General features: G+C 40.1%; 1 protein-coding gene across 4 annotated transcripts in view; it reads left to right on the forward strand.

Annotated features, from left to right (window-relative positions):
* Positions 1-22867, forward strand: part of adck1 (aarF domain containing kinase 1) — a 430485-nt gene that overhangs the window by 56097 nt on the left and 351521 nt on the right. For all 4 annotated transcript variants that reach the window (XR_007938328.1, XR_007938304.1, XM_022199420.2 and 1 more), the window contains 4 exons: positions 307-510; positions 16289-16447; positions 17759-17917; positions 21764-21880. Coding sequence is in view for 2 of the 4 variants with exons in the window: in XM_022199420.2 (XP_022055112.1) it covers positions 307-510; positions 16289-16447; positions 17759-17917; positions 21764-21880 (639 nt within the window). In the remaining 2 variants the exon portion in view is untranslated. The remainder of the gene's footprint in view (positions 1-306; positions 511-16288; positions 16448-17758; positions 17918-21763; positions 21881-22867) is intronic.

Raw genomic sequence — 22867 nt, forward strand, 5'->3', positions numbered from 1 at the left:
TTTAAAATTTGTAGACCTGGTCCTGAATTTTACTTTTGATCTATGATTTTGTTTTGTATGAATGTATATGTTACTGTTAGGACTATACGTATATGCAGAAATTAAACTTCTTTGAAGGTCTTCAGCAGGATGAACCCTCACATAGACGATGTTTAGCTCCTCAGATCACAATACCTGGGTTACACATTAGCCTCATGTCAGAATGTCATGGCAGCTGCTCTGCAAACTCTCCTGATTTGAATTACCCTGACAGCTTGGCTTTTTATTCTGTTTCTCATCATTTTTTTCATCTTCTGTCTCTTGCAGGTGCATCGGCGATCAGCAGAACGTCTTCGAGACTTGTGTTGCGCCAACCGGGGAACTTTCATCAAGGTCGGCCAGCACCTCGGGGCTCTGGACTACCTGCTGCCTGAAGAATACACGTCCACGCTGAAGGTCCTGCACAGCCGAGCTCCTCAGAGCAGCATGGAGGAGATCCAGCAGGTCATCAGAGAAGACCTGGGGAAGGAGGTGAGCGTGAACACTGGATCTCTGACATCGTGTTAAGTTAGGATCCTGTGATGACGCAGATGAACATGAAGCACATTTACACCACCAGTCAAAAGCTTAGGGTCACTCAGACAAAAAACTCCCACTTTTATTCATGTTCTAACATAACTGCACAAGGGTTTTCTAATAATCGATTAGCCTTTCACTGACATCATTGACAGATATAACATTTATTATTCTACACATTCAGTAACTGATAGTAGGATGACACAACTCGATGACTGACTGCAGTATTGCTGATAAAAGTGCAAAGTGCTTCTTATTTCCCCAGTCAGTTCTCTGCAGACGACGCCGTGTCTCAGGTGCTGCAATAAATAAATATTCATCAGAGTGATCACAAACTGAACAGTGTTAACAGTTTTAGTCTTTTAGTGTGATAATGCACTAAAAGTGGTATTGAAAAAACGCTCAAACATTTTAAATTTCCACAAGTCTGCTCATTTAAAGCAGCAAAAAGATGATCAGTAAACCAGCTGAAGACAGACTTCACAGTGAAACAGGTCTGACAACCAGGAAATGATAGAACAATTTTCCTACATTCTTATTCCTGTTCTACAGATGTCATGTCTTTGTTGAAAAATATATTTTGGGGGTATTTTAACTACAACTGCTTATGATCAAGTCATCTTCTAATGTGGATTTTTTTGGTCTAAATTGCTAAATTCCAGTATTTTTTTTACAGAACCTGATAAATCATCCTGTGATATGTGGTGGCCTTAAGCTTCTCCTTTAACAGCTAGGAATCCTGTGAAACAATAAATGAATCTAGTTATCATCCAACATGAGCTTTGAATGCTGCTGAACATTCAGAGCTTTTTATTATTTGTTAAAGTTCAGTTGTGAGAATCTCCACCTGGACAGTAAATGTATGAGCGCTTTCTGGTGATTCACACGGAACACATTCATGCTTTTATTCTCTTTATACGTTCATTCTTTTTTATTCTGTCTGCGTTCATGGCTTCATGTTTGTATTTTATGTTTTGGAGTCTGGTTCATGTGTCGGCTCAGATTTTCCCACCTCTCTGGCTCTCTGAAGATGAGAGCATGAGCTGGTTCCTGCATCTGCACTTTGGAGGAAGCGGGAAAAAAGGGCCAATAAAGCAGAAGTGGATCCGTCTGACATTCCGTCCTTCTGTTTCATTTCATAACCGAGCCATCCTCCTGAAGAAGCTGTTAATGCTGCTGTTAGTACAGAACGCAGCGTTTGCTCTCCAACCAGTTGTTATGACAGCCTTTTAGAGCCTGCAGGAGGGAAGGCAATTATTCTGTTATTCTCAGATACAGTACATTGGTCCTCTCCTCTGAACACACACTTCCACAGTGTGAGTGTGTGTGTCTTACAGAAAGGGCTTTGCTATACATGCTAGGAGTAGATTATAGTAATATTATATTATCAGCAAATACTGGAACAGTGAACATGGTGATATGACAGAATTCTTAAATGCTTAAATTAGACTAAATCTTTCTGTAACTACATTCTGAAATACACCACACAATATTTTATTCACATTTACACCAAGGTACTCTAGTGTTCAACAGTTTGGGCTCATCCAGACAAATCCATGTTTTCCATGAAAACTCCCATTTTTATCCATGTGCTAACATAACTGAACAAGGGTTTTCTAACCATCAATGAGCCTTTCAATACCATTAGCTAACACAATGTAGCATTAGAACACAGGAGTGATGGTTGCTGGAAATGTTCCTCTGTACCCCTATGGAGATATTCCATTAAAAATCAGCCGTTTCCAGCTAGAATAGTCATTTACCACATTAACTATGTCTACACTGGATTTATCACTCATTTAATGTTATCTTCATTGCAAACTGTTTTTCTTTCAAAAATAGGGACATTTCTAAGTGACCCCAAACTTCTGATTGGAAGTGTATGCTTCCCTTTAATATTTGGACATTCTGGGTGATTGTAACTGAGAGATAGAGGCCTGTGGTAATGCTTGTTTTTGAAATGATGGCACATATATGAAGTTACTGATCCAAGTTGTCAGATATCATCTCAGTATTCCTCTGGATGTGTACTCTGTAGCACCATTCCAGAAAGAGTTGACTGCTTCAGAGCACATAGACTAAACATACTGTTGCAGTTTTTTCTGCTTCTTGTGTATTTTTCCCGTTGATGCATCGTGCTGCTCCTCTGTAACTGTGTGAAGAAACTGTGAAAAAAGAGCTCCAGAGAATTAGACATTTCATTAACTCCCTGGAGGTCTTTTTTTTTTTTTTTAGCTGGCCAGTTCAATAACGTGGTGCAGTGACTCATGGACCAGTCGATGGGATTTCACACTACATAGGTTTATCACTATAGTTGGAAAATATTTGTTTCAGAATCACAAAACTTTATTGATCCCTGTTAGGAGATTTAATAAGAAATGCACAATATACTGTAATACAGTCATACCATACATTTAGATTTATAGTTTTATTTGAACAATAAGTTTCTTCTGTTGGAAATAAACAAGTTTTAGATGTTATAACATGTCTGTCTGTCTGTCTGTCTGTCAGTCAGAAACATCACTCAAAAACAGACTAACAGATTGGGATGAAATTTTCAGGGAAGGTCAGAAATGACACAAGGACCAAGTGATTAGATTCTGGCAGTGATACAGCTTATAGTCTGGATCCACGGATTTGTTAAAAATTTCTGTATCATTACCAGATAGCGGCACGGCGTCACTGTAACCATGACAACAAGTGAACCCTACATCAGCTGATTGTGATCCTACTACAAATCCACCACTGAGGACTTATCAGGACTTATCCATCAGAAATGATCCAAGGAACAACTGATTAAATTGTGTTTGTGTTTCTGAGTCCCATCAATTCCCGCCGCCCGCTACATATTTAGGTCACGTGATTCGGTGTCCCTACATAACGTACACATGCAGAACACTAAGTGTGTGTTCTGCATGTGTACGTTATGTTTGTGGGTACATCTATATTAAATGGAGCTGTGATTTCTGATCATCAATAACTAATAAATAAATGCTGCATTTCTGACATATAAGGGAATGAGCAGCCTTGGAGGAGGACTGCGATCTCTGAGAGCTTTTCTTGTTATACATGATGCTGTTTCTGAAGTCCTTTACGCTTTGCTACAAATGCCATGTTTAAAATAATCCATACCTTTTTCAGGTCAGCCTTCTCTTCTTCTTCTCTCTTCTTATCTTGTTCTGAACTATTCGCAGTTTTTCTGCACGTCCATCATGTTGTTCTTCTGTGTGATGATCCCCAGATCGTTGAGGTTGAAGGCTTCCTCTCCATCTCTCTGGTCTTCAGTTCGTCCACAGATTCTTGATGGGATTCAGGTCTGGACTCTGCCTGGGTCGCTCCAACATTTTGATCCTATTTCCTGTTCACATGTTCTCGACCACTTTGAATGTTTCAGATCGGTGTCTTGTTGGAAGCTCCTCTTTTCTTGTGATCCTGTTTACCTTTGAAGGTTTCCTTTCAGCTGAAGTCCCAAAGCATCACATTCCCTCCACTGTGGAGATGATGTTCATGGGGTTGAAAGTTTCTCCTTTCTTTCACCAAATCAAAGTCATGCCTCTGTGTCCAGATCACTCCATTTTCATGTTGTTTGATCACAGTACTGATGACTAAAACTTTTCTTCTTTGTCAGGTGAGATTCTGAATGGCCACATGATCTTTGTACATCTGTCTTGGAGGAGTGGAGTTGTCCTTGGTGTCTGTCTCATGGAGACCAGCCTTCTTCAGAGTCTGCTGGAGTGTCAGATTGAGATGTTGGTACTAGAGCTGGTCAGATTCATGAGGATAGTGGATTTGTTTTGACCTCTACCATGTTTTGGGGGGTTTCTGTCGCCCCCTTGAAATGTGAAACACTTTTTATTTTTTGATGCTGCTTTGAACTTTGGCCTCTGGCATTTGGAAACGCTTAAGTGTGGCTTTATAGCCTTTCTGCATCTTCTGAGCATCCACAATGCACAGCTGTCCTTCAGTGATAGACCCTTGTAGCAGCTCTCTAAGCTCTTTGGTTTGAGCTGTGGCTTCAAATAGATGAGATACAGACAACAGAATACTGTCGTCTCAGTTTATAGTGGATTAAAACGCTGTAGATAACGGCAGAAATTCTCATCCAGTGAATAATTTCAGTGAACATGGCATTTTTAGTCAGAATGTAAGAAAAAACTGAAGTAGTACAACTTTATTATTAGCGTCTCTCATGTAGTGTCCCCCCACTTTTTTAAAATCACTTGTTTATGAAATTTCCAAAAAGACTGTATATCAACTGTAGATAACAGTTTTATACCAAATTAGACACAGCAGCTTTCACTAAATTTCATCAAAGCTTAGTTAAAATATTTTTATCTTACTGTTTTTTTCCTGTTGGGGCTGCACATTGGTCAGTGGTTAGTTCTGTCACCTCACAGCTAAAAGATCCCCTGTTCGTGTCCCGGCCTTCCTGGGATCTTTCTGCATGGAGTCTCCATGTTCTCCTGTACATGTGTGGCTTTTCTCCAGGTTCTCCAGCTTCCTCCCACAGTCCAGAAACATGCTGAGGTTAATTGGTGATTCTAAATTGTCTGAAGGTGTGAATGTGAGTGTGATTGTTTGTCTCTATGTGTAGCCCTGTGATAGACTGATACATGTCCAGGTGTCTCCTGCCTTCACCCTCAGTCAGCTGGGATAGGCTTCAGTCCTCCATGATGACTGATCATAATGAGGATTAAGATGTGTATAGATGATGGATGGATGTTTACCTCTGCCAAGGAGGTTAAATGACACTCTGCGTTTGTGTGTCTGTCTGTCTGTCTGCAAGATAACTCAAAAACGCCTGGGCAGATTCACATTAAATTTTGAGGGCATGTAGACTATTGTAAGAGGAAGAGCTGATTTAATTTTGGTGGCAATCTGGAAAGGATCCTGGATTCTGGATCACTTTGAAGTTTTTAGTATGTTTTAGTATGTGGTCCAAAATATGACAAAAACATCATAGGTTAGTATGTCGTCCAACAAATTGGAACAAGGTGTCCAGATAGCTCAACTGGTTAAGAAGGTAATTTGTAAACAGAACTGTGTCAGAGACGCAGGTTTGATTCCAGCTCATGATCCTTTACTGCATGGGTTTCCTGTTTTCCTCTCTATCCTTGGCGGAGGTCTGCACTCTCTGAGTGCTTTTCTAGTTTTTGCTAATGTGCACCATCTGAGGGCTTGTTGTAGACGCTGTCATCACTCTTTTGCACATTTTAACCAAAATTCTGCTTTCCTAGCCATGTAGTGTATTACTATATTGATTAAATTAAGTCTAGATTGCCCAAAATAAGTAACAATTTAAAATTTTTCTAATTTTTACACACTGATTTATTGCTAATCCGTATAGCAGATCGTTATTTCTTTTACAGTACAGCTTAAAGGGGTATAGGTAACTGGCTTTTAGTGACTATAAAAGGAATTTCTGTTTGTCTTGTAGAAAAGCTCTGGTAAAATCTAAATATTAAACATTCAGACAAGAGTTGACTGCTACTGACTGTCATGTCAGTGTCATTTTAATTTTGTGGAGTGTCAGTCAGTGCAGTGTGCACGATGAATGCAGTCACTGCCTTTGAGGCGAGGATGCTGAACTCTTTCTGTTCTGTCTGCCAGCAGCCTCTGACTCTGTCCCTATATCTGATGGGACATATTTTCAGGCTCCAGGAGATAAAGCGAGTAGCTCACTATGCCACGGACCATCAGAAGTGAGTTTCTGTTTATAAGAACACATCCAATGCACGTGCACTGCTATTAATAGGAATAGCACCAATAATGAGTGTGTAATTCAAAGTAACACTTGATACAATGCTTTACGCTACACCGTCATTTTACAGCGCTGTACCTGCAGGATCAGCAATCAAAGGCCGCACTGGTATTCAGGGAAAACTGCAGAGAGTTTCTCAGAAACCCTCGGAGCTAAATTATAAGCCTGGTGGCATGTTTTTTGTTATATTTTTCTTTCAAATTGCCCTCCTCTAATTCAAAGCTATGGAGTTTTTCTGCTGTCTAGTTCATGTTTTTTAATTAAGGTGCACATTCAGTTTGATTTCTTCCGGTTTCTATGTGGGGCGTCATTATCCCTGAAAAGATGATGATATAACTCTTGTGTCTACAAAGAGGGCAGCAGAATGAATCAGCCCTCCTCCCTTTTGGAGTGGCAGGAAAAGAAGTGACACTGATGAGCTGTACCAGGCAGCTCTGGAGTCAGCGGCGCAGCTTCAGCATCGTTTCCGTTTGACTAAACATGCTTTTTTTTAACACGTGTATGCATTCTCATGTCTGTTGGATCTTCTCATAGACGAGTAGTGAGCAGAGAGAGTGGTGCCGTGCTGTTTTCAGCACCATTTGTAGTGACATATGCATTCCCACTGAGCGTGGATTTGGAGCGCCGTGACTTCTGGCTGTCATTTCCCCTCTACAGTGAAACCGCCGAAAAGCCAGCGAGTGCAATATGTTGTTTTACCAAACAGAGTCTGCTTCCAGGCTGAGTATTACACCGTGTTCGTGGTGAGACATGACAAAAGAAAAAACGAGTGCATCATGGGTACTTGGGTTCATGTCCAGGTAGGATGGCACAAGGATAGGGACATCTGTGGACACGGAAACTCAGGAAGTGACACTCGTAGTAAGCCCAAAAATAAATCATGATGTGAAGCCCTCTGCTGGGAATGTCATGTTTTCTAGTCAGAGTGGTTAAATCTGCTTAAAGTAATCGTCTTGTTTGAGCAGTGCAGTGGCTTTCTTTAACTGACTCTATAGTTTTTTTGTCAACAGTGACAACCATTACTGGAGTAACAGCTGGAACCAGATATCCTCCAGCTAGGACTATTAATACAGACACAACTGATGGCTGAATGGAATAATGCTCCCCTCTGGTCACTGAGGATGTAGGCATCCAAAAAAAAATTCTAGTCAACTGGATTTGTACGTAGTCTTCAACCAGTTGATTGGTTGAGAAAAACAAATCTATCATTTCTAGATGAACTTTAGTGTGCTCTACCTGCTACTCTTATTGTTCTAAATGAACATAAAACCCAGTATTTAGCATAAATGAAAGATTATTTTTCACTGAAATGATAATAGCAGACTGAGAGTAGACCAGCTGCCCATAATCACAAGATTTCTGAAAATATAGCATATCAGTTGGTGATCACAGCACATAACTGATGAGAAATAAAACACAGATAAGTCAGCCCACTGTTCTTAGAGAATCTGCCATGTTGGTTGTTGAGCTGGGATGTTCAAACTGCTGTTTTCAAAATTTACACTTAACTTTTTAGTCAGTGCAATGACTTGTTTAACTCGCTGTCAGTTAATTTAGACCTGACTGAGTTAAGTTAGACACACAAGTCTCCATTAGGCTGGGAAAGTTCAAGGTTTTAAACACACAAAGTAAACAAAGTGTTCTCTGGTATTACTACCACCAAAAATTCACAGAGTGTTCCATTATCACTTTACTCCTTATGACAGTAACACTGGCATTTGTTGGATGAGGGCTTATCAACCAGCCAGTGACCTGGACCCGACCGCTCTACTGCTCAGTCAAGTTGTTCTTAACTTTCCTGGATGTGTTGTCAGATTGTTATTACCAGAAACAACTGATGCTAGTTTCAGAATATTTTTTTAGATATTCAAAGACTTTATATGATCAGCTGAGAAAGATCCTGGATAACTAAAGACACACTAAATGCACACGTTAGCACAGAGTAATGAAATTAGTTTAGAATTACCTCTTGAACAAAGTGTCAAAGGACAGAGTTTGAGTATAAATTAAAAAAAAAAACACCAACTAAAGACTAGGATGGCAGTACTGAAATGTAATTACAGTTCTGGATAATAACAATAATTATAATAGCACATTTTATGTTTTGCTGCATTTCCAATTTCGGTCTTCCTATATTAATAATCAGAAAATGGCATCAGAGGTGGCAAAGAGGTCAAGGAGGATGATGATGGTCAGAAGGTCTGCTGTGATTAGATCAGTAGTGTTTGATGGGGGCTGTTTGTGTGTTATTTTTGGATGGAAACAAGCAGAAATGGCTCAGATGAGGTTATTGTTATGTCGGTGGACCAGCTGTTTACATTTTGTAGATAGCTGGAATGATCACTGGCAGACAGTGAGCAGGTAGAAGTCCTGGACATCCTGATGAGTTCAGTGATGTTTTCAGCTGATTAAAGTTAAAAAGATGGAAAGCAGAGGATCCGGGGTTCCTCTGGGGAGAGTCGGGTTGTGCCGGTGGAGAAGAGGTCAACGGTTACTGGATGCTCATAATGCTGGGAGTGAAAATATCCCAAAATGCTCTACATTGTGTAGTGGAGATGAAGTGAGAAGTGGTTTCTGCAGGCTGAAGAAGTTTGTTTACACTGGAAAACTGACTGGAAAAGTCTGCATGTTATTCTGTCCAGAGTTAATAATGTTAGCACAATAGGAGGATTTAGCAGCCCTGAGAACATTGTGATAGCAGATGGTCAGAGGAAATTTTACTGTTGAACAAGTACTTTTTCCTGGACAGGGCATTAGCCCAGTGTTTTTAGCTGCAGAAGCCCCCCAGTGCTCCAAGGCCAGGCCCCAGTAAACAAATACAGTGGTCCCTCACTATATCATGGTTCACTTCTCGTGGCCTCACTGTATCGTGGTTTTTTGGATTCGGTTTGACTCCGCAGATGTTTCGTTATATTGCGGAATTTTGTGGTACAGATAATTTTTCTGTAGTTGTTATTGCAATGAGTTGCATATGAAAATGATATTGGAGAGCACATGTCAGCTTTTTACACTCTGTATAATTGCCAAGAGCTTTTATACTGACACTGACTGATATAAATGTGGCAGAAAGTGATCAAACACTTCACACTCATGGTCCTCACAACATAACACTTAACCTAACTATCTAAGCTGACAAAACCACAAAAACAAAATAAAACGCAAACACTAACATAAACCACAATAATGACATTTAAACCCCACAACACCCCAAACTCCCATGGTGCATTGCAGCACCACAGTTCAGTCATAGACCGGCTCTGCCATCCTTACGTTGTTTTAATAATTTTTGCAGCTATATCTTGCAATGGGAATCTTTAACTAATCAGTGGATCCAGACTATAAGCTGCATCACTGCCAAAATCTAATCACTTGGTCCTTGTGTCATTTCTGACCTTCCCTGAAAATTTCATCCAAATCCGTTTTTGAGTAATGTTGTACAGGACAGACAGATTCACAGAGACACATACCCTGATCGTCACATAACTCCGCTGCGTTCCTTGGCAGAGTAACAATAAAATAAATGTTGCAGCATCGGATTGGTGTATAATTGCGTTCATTTGCATTTACTTTATTTTGTTCATTCTTTTGGTGTTTATTCATGTTGTGCATTGGATCTTCTTTCGTTGACTATTTGGTCAGATACTTTATTGTTCTGTGTTTGCTTATTGCCTTGCTCCGTGTTCCAGATGTTGGTTCCATATTCTTATTGTTTTTGGTGCAGCTGATCTAATTGTGGTACAGTGAGAGAGCCGGTAAGAGCGGACCATGTTTGTTTTGCAGAGCAATGAATAAAACCTGCAGAAAACTGTCCTGTCATGCTGGGGGATGTTTAGCATGGAAGACAGGAAAAGACATGAGCATAAAAACGCAAAAACAAAAAAAAAAGTAACCGGCCTGACCTATAGCCATGGAGACGGGTGAGTCAACCAATATTTAAGGGTTAAAATATGATCGCTACTTTGCGGATTTTCGTCTATCGCGGGATGGTCTGGAACGTATTCCCCACGATAGACGAGGGACCACTGAGTATTCCCGTACAGCACCCTATGAAACATTTGACAAATGAGATGCAGTCGAGTTTGACGTCTTTGAAAATAGTGGATGACCACATTTCTGTCTGAGTGAAAAAAAACTCCTCAATTGACTCCATTCTGAGTTTTTTCAACAAATTAAAATGGAAGAGAATCAAAACCTAAGGAGGGTTCTCAAGAAGATAAACCAACCAAGCACCGTTTAAAAGTTTGGGGTCACTTAGAAATGTTCTTATTTTAGAAAGAATAGCAGTTTTTTTCATTGAAAGTAACATTAAATGATGATTAGAAAACCCTTGTGCAGTTATGTTAGCCCATGGATAAAAGTGTGAGTTTTCATGGAAAACGTGAAATTGTCTGGGTGACCCCAAACTTTTAAACGGTAGTGAACATTTATAAAATAGAAAAACTGGAAAAAAAATTTAGGATATGAACCCTTTCAGCCAGAGGGCCAGTTCCCTCTGCAGTTACAGTGAGTAATTTACAGTATTTATATGCAGATTCCTCGTTTAACAGACTGTGAGCCTTTTATTAAGAGTTGAAGCTGTGATTTCCTCTGGTCAGTGAAGTAATCTCTTTTAGTTGCTGTCTTCTGTTTTGTGATGATTTCTGTGTCTTCATCCAGCTGGGGCTGTGGCTGGCCGCCAGCAGCCCAAACAGCCACCTCAACACGCTGACACAGACAACGATGTGTTGCCGTCCAACTGTGAGGCCTCGGGGGCCGTTTTATTTGTGCCATAACTCATTTCAGGGAACGTATGTCACTGCAGGTCTGCCCTGTAGGAGCGAGGCCCACATGCATACATTAGCATGTTTATTAACTCCTCGGCTCAGATTAACATAAACAGTGACTGGGTGGTGGGATGTGAGAACCAGAGGCTGCAAACCCACAACACAGCTAGTAGGACACACAATACAAACACAATAAAGAGCACGGGCCATTAGGAGCAATCCTCTGTTTTAGCATTATGTATAGAACTGATTCATATTTTACTAAATGGTAATGTTTAAATTTCACTGGAATTTTACAGACTTCTTACTTACTTAAAGTGATGGGCTCATCTAAGAAATTACACCTTTCCTTAACCTATGAAAACACTTTTTGTATGTCAGATCCCATTGGATGCTCATGGTAATAGTGGGTAGGCACTGGTGGGTGCAGACAATTTCATTCCATTTAGCATATTTGCATAATGAATAAGTCAGCTGTTCCCACACAGGATCTCGTGCTGCTTGTATAATTTATCATTCAATGGCATCTTCTGCAGGCTCATGTTCAGCCTGTACCTGATGGGCCAAGATCATGTTCAAATTAGCCTCTTTCATGTTTCACTCGGTGCAAACAGCAGGGGAATTCTCCCCCATGGTACAGTTTGAAACACAAATAAGGATGAAGATATCCAGTCCAAGCTGGTAAATACTGCAGAAGAATGAAGCCAATACAAGGATCTGTTCTTTTACTGCCATACCTTCAGTGAAACATTCATTATGTCCAGCTTGTTGTGCTGGTTTGAGGCATTGTTTGGTTTGTAACTGTTTTAACTGGACCATGCAGGATAGATACAGTTGTGCTCATAAGTTTACATAACCTGGCCAAATTTGTGAAATATTGTCCTTTATTTTTTAGCAAATATGTTTGTTAATGGAAACATTTTCTTTCATTTAGGGCTGATGTTTAGACAAAGCTATTTATTGTCATGCAATTATATTTGCTCTGATCATTCATGTTTTCATTAAAGAATGAGTACATTTTACAAATTCTGCCTGGGTATGTAAACTTATGAGCACAACTGTATTAGTTATTGAAAATGGAAAATTACAAAATGCCAAATTATAACAAGAAGAGCCCTTAGAGAGCTCAGTACTCCTCCAAGGATGCTCAGTCGTATCGTTTCAGACGGATGTAATCTTGAATCTTGAAAAAAATTGTGGCAGAAATCATGACAACATAGAATGTGTCCATTTAATATAGATGTACCCATAAACTAAATGAACTTGTACTGAGCACAGGCGTGTGTTCTGCATGTGTACGTTATGTACGGATACCGAATCACATGGCCTAAATACCGTATGTAGCGGGCAGTGGGAATTGATGGGACTCAGAAACACCAATACAATTTAATCAGTTGTTCCTTGGATCATTTCTGATAGATAAGTCCTGATAAGTCCTCAGTGGTGGATTTGTAGTAGGATCACAATCAGCTGATGTAGTGTTCACTTGTTGTCATGGTTACAGTGACACTGTGCCGCTATCTCCAGAAATCTTTAACAAATCAGTGGATCCAGACTATAAGCTGCATCACTGCCAAAATCTAATCAGTTGGTCCTTGTGTCATTTCTGACCTTCCCTGAAAATTTCATCCAAATCCGTTTTAGAGTAATGTTACAGACAGACAGACAGACAGACAGACAGACAGACCAATGCCGATCATCACAAAATTCTGTCATGTTCCTTGCAAAGTAATTACCATCTTGAAATGTAAATGTATGTTTTTAAATCCATTGCCAGCCTTTTTTTCCTGAAGGCTTTAAATCATCAGATCTTGGTATGACGGCACCACAATAGCAAAGAGAAGGACAGATTCTGGATGTCAGAGGTTTAAAAATCACACGTTCCACCTGTCAGTCCCTCATTAGGTTCTAATGATCCTCACCTAACATACAACCTCTGGGTTTAATGGATTTGAAGGTGTGATAAATGTACTTATTTTTGCCATCAGGGGTGTCAAACATGCGGCCCGTATTCCAAAACCGGCCCTCAAAGTGTAAAAATTCCAGAGAAGACATTAACTGCAAATTGTAAATTAGTAGAAATTTAAAATCATTTCTAGAACAAGACAAGCTGTTTCGATTATAAACCACTAAATCACTCATTGTTCTTTTGTCACTTTTTGTCTCATATTTGTGTCATTTGTCTCATGTTTTTGTTGTTTTGTGTTTCCCTTTTGTCTCGGTTGTGATTTTTGTTTATCTTTGTCATTTTTTGCTTTGCTTTATTCATTATTTGTCTCGTTTTTGGCGTTCATGTAGTTTTTTGTCTCATTTTTGTCATTCGTCCATTTTTTGTTGTTCGTAACTTTTGTCAAATTTTTTGTGTTTTGCTTTCTCGTTTTTGTTCATGTGCGTTTCATTTTTATCATTTTGTTTATAATTGTTCTCATATTTTGGATTGTTTTTATTGCTTTTTGTCTTTTTTATGTAAAGCACTTTGAGCTGCTCCCTGGCATGAAAAGGGCTTTATAAATAAAGATTGATTGATTGATTGTCATTTTGATCATAAAGTAAAATTCTGTATCATTTATTTACAGATGGCTGTGACTAAATGTTGTGTTCCTTTGTAGACACTGTGATCTGTAGGTTGTAATGTGTAAATAATAATAATAAATATATTTTAATATATGATACATATATAATAATAATAATAATAATAATAATAAGTAAATAAACTTAGGCTAATGTTGAAATTTAATTTATTTTTCTTAAGACATTTCAGGTTGTTCATAATGTTTTGTAAAAAGATGATTCCTTAAATATGAACATTTTGCACTAAAACAAAGGAAACATTTTGGAATTAATATTAGGTTGTTTTCAGTTGACTCTGCTGTGATTTTACTGGTCCCGCCCACTCAAACTGGGATGAATGTGGAACCTGGACTAAACCGAGTTTGACACCCCTGATTTAAATTCTGAAATAGATGGAAAGTGTTTATCAGTAAAATCTTGTTTTCATTGTCGCATCAAGAGTATCAAGTGTTTGCTAGTTCTAATATGTTCGAAATAAACCATTTCCATGAGATGGTTGTACATTTTTCCCAAGTGTCCATCGGTCATGTGATGTGGCTCCAAACAGCAGCAGCGGTCTTTGTGCTGCTCGCTGCCTTTTAACAGATTTGTATCCATAAGGAGGGGCTGCCTCGGGGCGTCGTCGAGGTTCCAAAGCATACAATAAGTCTGTTCTAATAAGTCCAGGTCCTCTGGGAAGCCTCTTTAACCTTCAAACCCACACACTAATTAATGTGTGTGTGTTTTGTGAGTCCACAGAGATGAGTGGAAGCTAATGAGGGACTACCTCTGCTCAGAGGGCACACTGGGTGCTAAATGCTCGGCGCTGTGATAGAGATATGTGGGTGGGCTGAGCGGATCGCATCTTTACAGAGACGGCTTCAAACCCTCAGTCTGTCCCTGCAATTTCAGATTAGATTATTAAGCCTCTTACTGTGTACAATCAGCAGTGATATAGTATAAAAACTCTCTCAGTAGTTCTTTTAGAAACAGCACAGAGATGCAGAGTCTTTACTGACCCTCCTGGTTCCAAAGCACCTAGTGTTGTTCTTTTCTACAAACGTCATGTTTTGTCCACTTCCGAAGTCAATTACTGTGTTCTTTGTTTTGGTAGCATTTTGTTCATGGAAATTACTCTAAGAGACCAGACACAGCTCTTCAGTCCACCTTCTGTAATTACTTCCTGAATTAAGCACACTGTTGTTCAGCAGCAGATTTTATTCTAAATGGACCCGTTACTCCTTTATTTAAGAGTGTATAGAGACTGTTTCTCCATCGAACACTCCTGTGTCTGGAAGGAGAAAAACAGCTTAAATTTCAGCACTATGCAGCATCTTTTAGAGAAAGAATTAGACCACTTTATGTCATTTTAAGAATAGGTTGTTAGTTCTCATTAATAAAGTGGAGTAAGATTTACACCAGACAATTCCATGTTTTCCATGAAAACTCTCCCTTTTATCCATGTGCTAACATAACTGCACAAGGGTTTTCTAATCATCAATGAGCCTTTCAACACCATTAGCTAACAGAATGTAGCATTAGAACACAGGAGTGATGGTTGCTGGAAATGTTCCTCTGTACCCCTATGGAGATATTCCATTAAAAATCAGCCGTTTCCAGCTAGAATAGTCATTTACCACATTAACAATCTGTTGTGGCTCTGTTACAGCTGGTGTCTCGTGTTTTTCATGGATGGCAACTTACGGTATAAACTGGGATCATGCACACTCCTCATACAGAGCTTTGTGATGCTCATTTAAACAGTCAAACACTCAGTTGTGTGTTTGTGTTCTCTGCTGACGGAGAACCTGTATTCGGTGATCCTTCCTCGCTGAAATATTTCCTCATCGGTGGTTTGTTTTTTGAAAAAAAACCTTCCTTGTCAGTGTACCTCTCCTGTTCTTCTCTGTGCTCATGTGGAACCCGCATGTTGACAACCTCTAAAGAACCGTCTGTCCGTGAAACCTTAAATCACATTAAATGCTGCTCTATCAGTTTTCTTTTGCAGAAGAAAATGAAAACCTTTTGAGTTTTCTTTTGCATGTGTTCATTACGAGTTATTTTGCTTTGCTCCACGTCCTGTGGTCTACCCATATACTCATCGCAAACCTGAAGTCGTGTTCCGTGCAGCTCTAGTTGAATTCACTGCATCAAGACAACAGGAAAACATGGAGGAAGTGTTGAGTTTCCATTAACAGAGCAGAACAACAAACAGAAATGTCTTCTAAAGATGCATAAATAAGAAAAAATGTCTCCTTTGACATCGGCCCGTCTCTGATAAAGGTCTGATTTGCTCTGCAGTTGACATAAATAGGAGTCTCTGTGTGAAAACTCACTGTGGAGTCAGTTAAATTCATGTGCCTAGTCAGGAGCCCTTCTGTTCAGCCCCCACCTCCTTCATCACCATCATCATTACATCATAAACCCCTCCTCTTCATTCAGGTGATTAGTTGTTACTGCCATGATGTAGCATTAAACACATTCATGCTACATGTTCATCTGTAAAGCGGTGTTCAGATACTATGCAGTACATCTAATAATAACTTATAAATACAGCTGATCAGACTGATGATCACACCCCCTCTCCTCTTTATCCATCTTTCATTTACACTCTGTTCTCCCCCGCTCTTCTCCTCCCTCCGTCCTCTCTCTCCTGCAGTTGTCAGAATTATTTGTCTCGTTTGAGGAGAAGCCTCAGGGTGCCGCCTCCTTAGCTCAGGTCCACAAGGCGGTGCTGCATGACGGGAGGACAGTGGCCATCAAAGTCCAACACCCCAAAGTACAGAGACAGAGCTCCAAAGACATCATGGTGATAGAGGTGAGTCTGTTGAACTGCACTGGAATAAATGAAGAAATGTCAGCCGTCTCTCTCCTTCATGTGCAGGAGGAGTAGACCGAGTGACCTGTGTGTTATTCAGTGGGTCTGTTTCAATAGTGAGATCATGAGAAATCATGTTTGAAGCAGTTCCTGTTTAGACATGCAATCAGTCTTAACTGCAGTGATGTTGAAGCGGGTGTTTTATCTTTTATCTCTCTTCAATAAAGTTGTGGGACTTGGCAGGAACTGGTTGTGAAACATTGAAGAAGCATCTTTACTGTATAGAGTGGGTCACTGTCCACATCCACAACTCTAGTTTGTAACCAAGAGGCTCGAGATGTTTGCAAAATCATCCAATTTTAACGTCACTGCCTGGTGTTGTGGTTGCTTAAAGCCCAACTGAGACAATTGTAAAGGCATTATTAGTTGAAATGTTCTGATCTGATCAATGGTCTCAATCGAGGCTGATCAAAGCATTTTTAACTAATCGGTATCAACCTGAACCTGAGTCCTATTATTCCACTGTTTGCATCTGCTATCATACAGGTGTTGTAAAGAGAGAACACAATCTTTGGATGTGAATGCAAAATTATTTTAAATCTATAATCTGAACTATTTTCAACCAACAGCCAGTTACTTGATAACTCAAACTGACCACAGTGGAGTTCAGTTTACATATGTGCTTTGCTTCCTGTTTGAGTCAGTGGACACGTAATTTGCTCTGTTACATATGCTACTCAGATAAGATTTAAAAAACACACTGTCTTAATTAATCCCAGCTCTGCCTGGAGACCATTAAGCATCATAAAGTCTCTGTCATGGTGTCCCGTTGCTAGCTAAACCCCAACATTGAAGCTTCCTTACAGACAGCGTCCTAGAGGAGCTTTAGAAGAAGGTTCTGGACTACCTACGTAACATTAAGGTGCAGCTTTAATGGAGAAATGAAGATTGTTTATTTTGGAAAGCCATTAAGGTTTCAACCACATACACCAGATTAATTTAATGTACTAAGTGTGTATTGTCTCGGACAACAGTATCAGGTTGGGACTCAGTATCGGCATATATTTAATATAAAAGCACTTGGATTGATTCAGGGCAAAACCAACTTCATCAGGAAATCCCAAATTATCACATTTATGAACTGCCCCCAAAGCAACGGAAGATATTCTACGACTGTTTTCACAGGCTGAGCAGTAATAACCTGATCTCCAGATGTTTTGGATGAGGTGAAGCATCTCTTGTACAGCTCATGACACGTTAGCCTTTGATACATGTGTGCCACTGAGGCTGATTTGACTTTCTAATCTGAAGGTGTTGGTTCGGGCCGTCCATTGGCTCTTCCCAGACTTTGCCTTCATGTGGTTGGTGGAGGAGGCCAAGAAAAACATGCCGCTGGAGCTGGACTTCCTGAATGAGGGACTCAACGCTGTGAAGGTGTCCAACATGCTGGCCGACTTCCCCTTCCTCAAGGTACACACATTTAAATTATTACCAAACCCATGGAGGTCACAAGTTTCATTTTTGACCCTGTTTGTCTCACATGTACACATCTACTTGTAAACTGCTGGTTCCAATCTGAGACAGTCTGTTTCAATTCAAGGTCCTAGTATTTAAAAATGTTCTCAGTAGAGTTAATAGAGGTCAGACGTTTTCCCGCTGTATGAGAGCCTCCTTTGTGCTGCCTGTCAGCTGCTTCTAAATTCTAACAGAGCAGGGTTAGCAGAAACCCGAAAATCATATTTCCTTTACGAGACAGAGCTGGACTTCATGTCCATTATCATTTAATTTTCTGGTGTCCTTTTTTTCTAATATGTCTGAGAACTTTTATTAGCTCTGCTGAATGTGAAACAGACCTCTTTTTCCAGCAGTCGTTCTTTGTTTAATTCTTCAACCCAGAGAGCTAAAATGTCTTTTGTTTAGAGTTCTTTTCTGTCATTTGCCTCTTGTTCTGCATGTTTTAATTGTATAATTTGTCATTTGAAAGAGACTTGGCAGAATGCAAGATAATTTTGTGCAAATTCCCTCCAGTACAGTCGGTAGAACTGCAGCTGACCTGAGTGGAATCAGAAATGATAATACCAGTAAAAACATTTCCAGAGACCTGACCAGTCCTACCTCTTTCTCTGACTGTGATTCACACATACACTTTCATTTACCATTCCTCTGAGATTTAACAAACATTTTTCTTCTCAATCAGTTATAAATTTAGTAAGCTTCCCTTAAAGGAGTGTCCTTGATTCATCAGTGCTATATAGACAAAATACAGCTTCTATCCCAGTCCAAATATTCCAGGTAATTTCTACAATGCTCGTGAACATTTTAATACACCACTGAGAACTGAGAAAAGCAGATGCAGTTCTTTAGTCACTTACTAGTTGAATCCAAGTCAGGGCTAAAACCCATTAGCTGAGTGAACTTCCATCACAGGATGTATAAAGGCTGTAAAACCACATCCAACTGTTTTCAAGTGCCAGCGGCCACAGTGCAAATAATAATCAGAAAGTACAAGGAGTCCCACACTGAAAATTATTAAAGAGTGCGGTAAGAATCCAGAAGTGACACCTGTCATGGTACAGGTAAAGAAAACTCTGACAACACCAAAAGACCATTATGAATTTGAGCAATTTTGGTACCAACATCTCAATCTGACACTCCAACATAACGGAGCTCTGAACACGGCTGGTCTCCATGGATGGAGGACAAGAAGGACTCCCTTTATTTAAGACACATAAAAGCTCACCTGGACAAAGAAGAAAGCTTTTGGTCATCAGTTCTGTGGTTGTATTGGATGAAAATTGAGTCATTTGGCCGTTCAAACCTAAAATGTCAAGCCCACAGTCAGACTAGGTGCAGGGAATGTGATACTGTGGAGATGTTTTCCAGCTGATCAGTAACTTTGTCAAAGCAAACAGCATCATGAGAAGAGAGGATGACATTTAGATTCTGAAAGAAAACACAAGGCAGTCTGCAGAAAAAAACATGTCCTGGGCAGCACTAGACCTTCCAACAAGACAGAGATCTGAAACATTCAGCAAAGTGGTCGAGAACATGTGAGCAGAAAACGGTATCAACATGTTGGAGTGAACCAATCAGAGTCCAGACCTGAATCCTATCGAAAATCTGTGGAGGAACTAAAGACCAGAGGGATGGACAGGAAGCCTTCAACCTCAAACATCTAGAGATCATCACAAAGAAGAACAAAATCCCAGTAGAGATGAGCAGAAAGAGTGGTTTGAACAGTTTACCATCATTAGGCTGCTGATCCAAGTGGGTAGAGAACATACATGAAATAAAAAATCTATCATACACTACCATCCAAACGTTTGGGGTCACTTAGAAATGTCCTTATTTTTGAAGAAAAGCAGTTTTATCCCCAATGAAGATACTAATAAATGAGTGATAAATCCAGTGTAGACATTGTTAATGTGGTAAATGACTGTTCTAGCTGGAAACAGCTGATTTTTAATGGAATATCTCCATAGGGGTACAGAGGAACATTTCCAGCAACCATCACTCCTGTGTTCTAATGCTACATTATGTTAGCCAATGGTGCTGAAAGCTCATTGATGATTAGAAAACCCTTGTGCAGTTATGTTAGCACATGGATAAAAGTGGGAGTTTTCATGGAGAACATGGAAATGTCTGGATAACCCCAAACTTTTGAAGAATAGTGTATGTTTCACAAAATTCACTCAGTAGTGACAATATAAAAAAGACACACAAACACTTCCATAATCTTAGCATTGTGGATAAAAACTAGTCAGTGTGTCATGGAGAGGAATTTCTGAAGCTGTTTATAACAGATGGCAGACAAGATGCAATACTCAGGTTATCAAAACCGGTCCTCCTATGTCTGCAGAAACTCTGATTCAATGCATCTTCACTCCATTTACATCTTCTCTATAGTAAGAATGCCACCTTGGAAGGGATTTGACACTGGTTTCACTTATTATGTTTGTTTACTTCATTATATTTAATCAGATCCATTTATCTTTTCTTTGTCTAACTAGTCCAACAGGTTAATCAGGCAGCATTTGACCCAAATGTATGAATACAGGAACCCTGAGGGTGTGTTAGCTCCCTGGTTCTGTTTACCCACACATGTCATCGTGAAACGTTTTGAAGACTCCGCTATTCTATTCACTGTTCTTGCTTTATTACACAGAGAACAAAACACATCATTTATTACGTTAAAGTCACATTTCGTGGGCAGGTGTGACGCTTACTAACTTAAGGTGGATGTGAAGAAACCTGAGGTGATATGCAGTCCAGAGTTAATCCAGTCCTCACAGATGGCTACAATGTTCCCGTAATCCAGGTTCCTTCATATAAATATCCTGGATCTACCTGAGCAGCTCGCTCACATGTGCTGAAAAACTTTTCTCTGGACTATAACCTATCTGTCAGTCTCTCAGTCCATCTATCCAGGTCCAGCATTCACTCTGATGTCTCAGTCAACCTTTGGAACACATTAGTAAACCAATTTAAAGTACTTAATACTATACTAGTGTTAAAAAATTGGACAAATAAATACAAATGAGCAGTTTTGCTTAAAACAGCTGTCAAAATTCAACCCTGTAAAGTAATGCATATCTGTAAGAGAACATCTAGTGAAAACATACAATCATAGCCTAGCCGCGCTAGACAGCCCACGGCAACGAATTTAATTCTCTGCCAGGGAGGGTCTAGTTACCCTCCATAAGGCTCGAGGCTGGATGCTCCTAAAACTGGCCGGACCAATCACCATGAAGTGCAGAGTCAGAAGGCGGGGGTAACTAAGTGACGACAGAGGCGTGACGATTCTGACAGAAACAACCGGCGCACAATAAACAGTTATCTTTCGACTCGGCTTTGGCCACAGCCCTTAAAGATTTGAAGCTAAAATTCAACTTGAAAGATAAACAAAGGACGGCACTGAAGTGTTTCATTGAGAAGAAAGACGTATTTGGACTTATGCCGACGGGATATGGCAAATCCTTAATATACCAGTTGGCTCCGCGGCTCCGCTGGTTGGGAAGCTAACGGGACTTAGCCACAATCCGCCGGCGCTCTCGGAACTACGTCAGCCTATTCGTTGCGTTGATTGGTTGTATACCTACCCAATTGCTGCAGAGGGATTTGATAGACAACCTTTTAGCCCGCCTCCCTCCCTGTCGAGCTTCCCTAGACCCTTGTGCCGTCAGAAACATGGGTGTAGCATGGCTAGGCTAATACAATCACACAATATGTGACATTGCTGAAAATGAACAAGAATGTATAGAAAAACACCAACATCTTACATACTGGTCTCTCCCTCCTCTGCTGGACTCTCCACAGATCCCTATGATCCACTGGGATCTTTCCACCAGGAGGATCCTGACCATGGAGTTTGCAGAAGGAGGGCAGGTCAATGACAGGGACTACATGAAGAAGCATCACATCAACGTCAACGAGGTACGGCCTGCTGCTCGTTGGTCTGGACTGGTAATAGTTTATTGATTGATAATACAGGTCCTATTAGACATGCACATTAGCAGCCCTCATGTCTCAACACATGATGCCTTCAGGCGCAGTATTCTGTGTAGGTCATCTGTGATGTGGTCACTGTAGCTACACGCATACAACAGAAGAAAACAAGCTGTGGGTCTCATTAGCATGCTAATAGAACAAGTGACACACTAACTGTCACACAGCTGGATTGATTCAAACTGAAATGTGTGTGTTCACCAGACGTGTGACACACATGACTTAAAACAGGGTTGAAAGGCTTTCTGTGGAAACAAACACCAGCGTCAGCCTCGGGTGTCTTCAGGTATGATCGCCATCATTCATTCCTTATGTGTCGCAGGTCTCTCATGGCACGCTGCCTTTCAGTAAACTAAAGCATGCATTTGTGACAGTGGAAGAGTGTGGATGAAGGAAGGACAGAAACACTGAGAGCAACTGTTTTTACCTTCTGTGATCTGCTATCAGCTAACAAAGAATAGAAGATTACTACAAGTTCTGCAGTTGTTGAGAATATTCATGTAAATACTGTTCAGGTTTTAAATAAAGAAGTTAAAAGTACACCACTAAATGCCAATTAACAGTCAATCAGTACCTTTCTGACCTCATCAGTCTCAGTGCAACCTCACAACATACACAGGAAACAGCCATCGGACAGGGGGAATAAACAAAATGCAGGTATGGATCCTCTATTCTCCTGGAAATATTGTCCTTTTATTTACATCTGGGTTTTTTGTGTTTTCATAGTTTGAGTTTTTCTGTTATCTTGTGAAGTCTGCCCCTAGACTTTAAATTCAACCACTACAAACCAAACTCTCTGTGTCAAGCATGTCTAATATTTCAATGCTTTTTTTCTATAAAAATAACCCGTGATTGCCTTAAAATGGCTTCAGTAGAACTGCTGTGTCCTTAACGTTGTGCATATCTGTGAATGGA

This window comes from Acanthochromis polyacanthus, chromosome 1 (genome assembly GCF_021347895.1).
Source record: "Acanthochromis polyacanthus isolate Apoly-LR-REF ecotype Palm Island chromosome 1, KAUST_Apoly_ChrSc, whole genome shotgun sequence".
NCBI lineage: Eukaryota > Metazoa > Chordata > Actinopteri > Pomacentridae > Acanthochromis > Acanthochromis polyacanthus.